Below are 5,150 nucleotides of genomic sequence, written 5' to 3'. Positions count from 1 at the left end.
TATAACCATTTGAATTTTTTTTTTATTAATTTTAAGTTCTTCACATTGCACAGCTAAAAAATAGAATTCTCTTAACGTTTAAAATAGGCCACTCCTTTTATTTTACGTATATCGTAACATTTTCCATATAAAATAGAGCTGGGGCTCTAGGTCAGCGACTACCTTGTAGATTCCAGCGTAGAAATTGCTTTGTTATGCAGGATACTACTTTCCTGAGCGTGTGGTCAATTCTTCTTTTGATTTCAGTGACAGCTTGTATTTGAACCGAGCGTTCACGAAGATCAGTATTGGATATGCACTTGGACCACCATATTTTCAGTATTTGTCTTAATTATTTGTTTATGAATACATGGATGCGCAATTAAATAGGAACCGAGTTGTTCCACGTTCCGCATCCGTAATACAACATTGATTTGACGTTCGAGTAAAATATTAGAAGCTTAGTACGTGTGCTTATTTGATTAACCCCACACATTGTTTAACTGAATAAACTACAGAAAATGTAACTACTCGACCTCGTTCTACGTTATTAATAACCATAAACGTAATGTCGTTTCTAGTTACTAAGATCTTGTGAATTCAAGGTGCCGAAGTTATATATCAAATTATATTTGATAAATTAATAAATATTAAATACGATAATATTTCGTTAAATACAATATATATATATATAAAAGTTATAATTTAAAACTAATCAATATTGAAATTTCATTAAAAAAAATTAGAAATTTTTCTTTGTATTTTAATATTTAATTTATATCTTTAATATATTATTAGATCAAAAGCACTTACCTCCTAATAAATTCCTACAGCACGACAATTCCATTGTACCATGCAGTCTTCATTATGGATGTATAGAATTATACTGTAAATATTTTTAAACAAATTAAATAATATAACACTGCAATATATGTCATAAAATAAAAAATAAAAAATTTAAAAAATGTATTTTAGCGTTTACTTATATTTGCACTTATACTTATGCATTTGTGCTAGCCGCTTACTTCAAGATTATGGTATGGGTCAACCTCCTGAGGAGTTATGTATATATGTACTTACATGGAATGTAGGTGCTAGTTCGCCAGAGAAAACAAATTTGGATAGCTTGTTATCACTTGATGGAACATCAAATTGTCCGAAAAAAGAGCCGGATATATTTGTGATAGGACAACAAGAAGTCCAAGCAAGTGTAGCAAAACAAATAAGTTGTTTATTTACAAATCATCCATGGACAGATTCATTTATTACATATTTAAAAGATTATGGTTACCAAAAGGTATGTTCAAGATTGATGCAAGGTTTGCTAATTAATGTTTTTGCGAAATCTGAACATTTACCATACATCGATAATGTGGAGTCGCAGAAAACTGGAACTGGATTAGGTGGGTTTTGGGGTAACAAGGGTGCTGTAAGTATACGCATGAATCTCTATAATGGAAGTGTAACATTCGTCAATATGCATTTGGCAGCACACGATGGTATGATGGGAAAACGCCTCAAACAGTTTACAAAAATTTTATTATATCACAACTACAAAACTCTTCATTATATATTTGATCACGACGTAGTCACTATTCTCGGTGATCTCAACTTTCGAATTAAAGGCATAGATAATTCTGAGTCCATAATTAATAAAGTTAAAAATAAAAATCTTTATGAGTTACTGGAACGTGACGAATTACGCATATTATTAGAACATAATAAAATATTTCAATGTTTAAATGAAGTTTGTCCTGAATTTTCACCAACATTCAAATATAAAGTTGGCACTCAAAGTTATAACAGAAAGCGACGTCCAGCTTGGTGCGATCGAATATTACACCGGGCGCTAGGTAAGCAGGCACGTTGTATCGGATTTCCCGTAGCCTATGGAACTTTTTTAAAAGTGCAACAATTATCATACAGATCGCATTGGAAATACGTGCAATCTGACCATAAGCCAGTTTCAGCAGAATTCTTATATAAAATGGAAAGAACTAGCAAATGCAAATATTTCAGTGCTGAGGGCGATTATATACGACCGGTAATGTAGAGATATATATAAGTATATATGATAAGTACGGGTGTATTAAATTTATTTAATATAACATGCTTAAAAGCATCCACATTATTCAAATTCAGGAGCATTATATTAATACAAAAAAAAAAAATAAACTTATTTATTAAAAGTTATATATATACAGCTAGGTCATTATAAAGCAGACTAATTATCTCTAATATAATCTGTAATCAATCTCATCTTCTTTACTGTTCGACTCTGATCTGAGACAATATATGTGCATTGCCTTTTTAAAACTTTAATAGAATTAACAACACTCCGTCGTCTAAACAAAAGTAAAAAATCTTTTGTTTAAAACTTATTGGTTTTGGATGATGTCAAAAGTTATTCCTCATATATTTTCAAACAGCCCAGAGCTATACTAGGCAGTCTCACGATATCTGACAACAAGGTTTCCGACCGAAGAGGTTTTTATTTTACATCAGACAGCTTTTATATCAACTCTTACCACTATTATATATCAATATAGCTTAAGTTTTGAGATATCGGACTGTAAACCTATCCGACGTGTCTATTTGTGCTTACCCGTTGTTTGTGTAATCAATGTAAAATTTGTATATAGTTCTTGTGAGTACATAAATGTAAAAGTTAATAATTCTAAACCTCGATATTTCGAGACCATATTATATTTCGGTAACAGTGAAAAGAACAATCTTCCTCAAAATAGCTGACATTACTCGGAATTACGCCAATATATTGGCTATTAAGATTTCTATGTTTTCTTGCCTAATATGGAAATATTAATAATACTTATGCTTAAAAATACTTTAAAACTGACTTAAGTGTTAATATATTTCTTTACCTTATATAGTTATATATTTTGTAGATTCACTGTCTGCGATTTCATTATTTTATGTCTCTCTCTCTCGAACTGGACGAATTGATTAAATATGTTGATGATATTCAATGTGAAAATGATATAATTATTTACTGATGAGAAATTCTAATTCATAAAATTTAAAAATATAACTTTTGTATATATATATATATATATATATATATACATACATATCAATTACATTTCTAGCAACAATTCATATTATAAAAGAATAGTTGTATTGCAAAAAGCCAACTATTACAGTAGTAGAACATACATATAGAAGATATACTCTATATCACATAATAACTTGTTTTTATTTCCTAGATTGATGAACTATGAATATTTCTTCTACGGCATGATTAATCCATTTCAACAAGAATGAAGCGGCACCACTCTTGTCACTGAATTATGCTTCAATTATTGCACCTGTTTCCATTGGAAGATACGATTAAGAAAATTGAAGATCTTCATTGACATTTCAAAGCTTATCAATGTTAGGTATGCATATATATATTATTAGCGAAACATTTTGGAGATGAGGAGATCCCCACCACGACATATTATTTTATTTAATTTAATTAACACTACAACAAAAGATTGTATATAAAACAAAAGATAAAAAATATGTGTGCAATTGTGTGAATATTTTATTTATTCGGTATTATATTTAACAAGTGTAAACAATTTTTTATATCTACTCTTACTAATTTTATTTATTTAGATTTATATAAAATAAAGATAAAATTTGTATAATTTTAAAACAAAATAAATATCAATAGTAATAATATATTGCTTTCTACTTAATTTGACTGAGCATCTGAGTTTAATAAACAATATGTTTTCTAAGTCTATATTATTTATGTAATTAATATGCATGTACTAAAAATAATTCAAATAGACGAATTATTATATTATATAAATTTGTCACGGATATTCATATATGATATTTTATTATGCAATATGTTTAAATCACACTGTGTACGTATCATCTATTGATACTAGTATAAAGTAATTAAGAGAGTCTCTAATACATGTAAAAAACACATTATTTCAATTAGCAATTTCAAAAAATTTTTAATCTGCATTACTGATATAAGTATTATATAAAATGTTCAAACTTATACAATCAATATAGTGAATATTAATACAGTTTTAAGTGTATATAATTTGTTAATAATAAGGAGTATAAATTATGTGAGATTACTGTGTGTTAAAAACTTGAGAAGATTTTGAGAAACTGCCTTCGTTCGACAAAACAAAATAATTAACTTTAACAAAAAAAACAAAACGAAGGTGAAGACCCAAAATACAGAGAGAGGTAGTTCTTTAACATACTGACTACTAAACGTTTGACGTCAACCTTATCACCAATCTTTCAGATTTGTTCTTGAGTTAATAAATTTTCGTTTTTTTGTACACTAAAAAAACTATGGAAGACAGAAACTTAAATAAATGCGTATAAAAATGCAGTAGTCAATATAATTACACTGGCTAATGGAGTTTCGGTATTTCCATCACTATGTGTTAGTATGTGGAGGTCTTCATCGGTATGAGTTTCGGTTTCAATTTTATAGAGAAATTCGGCAGATACTGGTTTGTGGTCAGATAATGTATACTCAGGATGTGATTTATATGATAGCTGGTCGAGACTCAACTTAATGCTAGGATATTTATCAGCTTGAACACGATATAGAATGCGATCACACCATGCAGGTCTACGATTTAAATCGTAATCCGATGTACCCTCAATAAATTTGAATGTAGGTGCAAAATCAATTGTATGCTCTTCTAATCGGCCAAAAGCATTTCCAGTTTTACGCACTAAATTTAATTGATCACGTTCAAGTAGCTCAGCAAATTGGCGAGCTTCCACTAAAGTACGTATATCCCAGGCTGAGTCAGTACCATCGATGCGAAAGTTTAGATCACCAAACCAAAAAACAAAATCGTGATCAAATATCGTTTTGTATTTGTTTGTATCATAGTGATGATTATTTATAATTTGATTATAATCTTCTATTCGTTCTTTTAGTTTTTTGTCGTGAGCTGCTAAATGTGCACCAACAAATGCCACACCAGTACCATATAAACTCATACGTATGCTAACTGCACCTTTGTTACCCCATAAGCCACCAAAACCAGTCTTAGTACTTCCAACTTCAATATCCTTTATATGTGGAATATGCTGTATTTGCGAAAACATCATAATGAGAATTCCTTGCAATTGTTCTGTTGATACTTTGGCAAACTGTTTATCGTTAAAATGTTCAC

At 29.5% G+C, this 5,150-nt stretch overlaps 2 protein-coding genes across 2 annotated transcripts; one reads left to right on the top strand and one right to left on the bottom strand.

The window, feature by feature from the left end:
• The first annotated feature begins 1,236 nt into the window (after window positions 1-1,236).
• On the top strand, window positions 1,237-3,458 carry LOC119683261 (inositol polyphosphate 5-phosphatase K-like). The gene is made up of 2 exons (XM_038096902.1): window positions 1,237-2,023; window positions 3,204-3,458. Exons 1-2 carry the CDS (start codon window positions 1,292-1,294, stop codon window positions 3,216-3,218), a joined length of 747 nt encoding a protein of 248 aa, XP_037952830.1. The 5' UTR covers window positions 1,237-1,291; the 3' UTR covers window positions 3,219-3,458.
• A 537-nt stretch (window positions 3,459-3,995) lies between these two features.
• Window positions 3,996-5,145, bottom strand: LOC119673947 (phosphatidylinositol 4,5-bisphosphate 5-phosphatase A-like; the record flags this gene model as incomplete). The annotated part of the gene is made up of 2 exons (XM_038085064.1): window positions 3,996-4,306; window positions 4,366-5,145. Coding segments are annotated over 2 exons (789 nt in total), but the record flags the coding sequence as incomplete, so codon positions are not given.
• Window positions 5,146-5,150: the final 5 nt, after the last annotated feature.

Source organism: Teleopsis dalmanni, chromosome 2 (genome assembly GCF_002237135.1).
Source record: "Teleopsis dalmanni isolate 2A chromosome 2, ASM223713v2, whole genome shotgun sequence".
In the NCBI taxonomy this organism is placed as follows: domain Eukaryota; kingdom Metazoa; phylum Arthropoda; class Insecta; order Diptera; family Diopsidae; genus Teleopsis; species Teleopsis dalmanni.
Note: the sequence above shows the minus strand (reverse complement) of the source record. Positions and strands in the feature narration are given on the sequence as shown.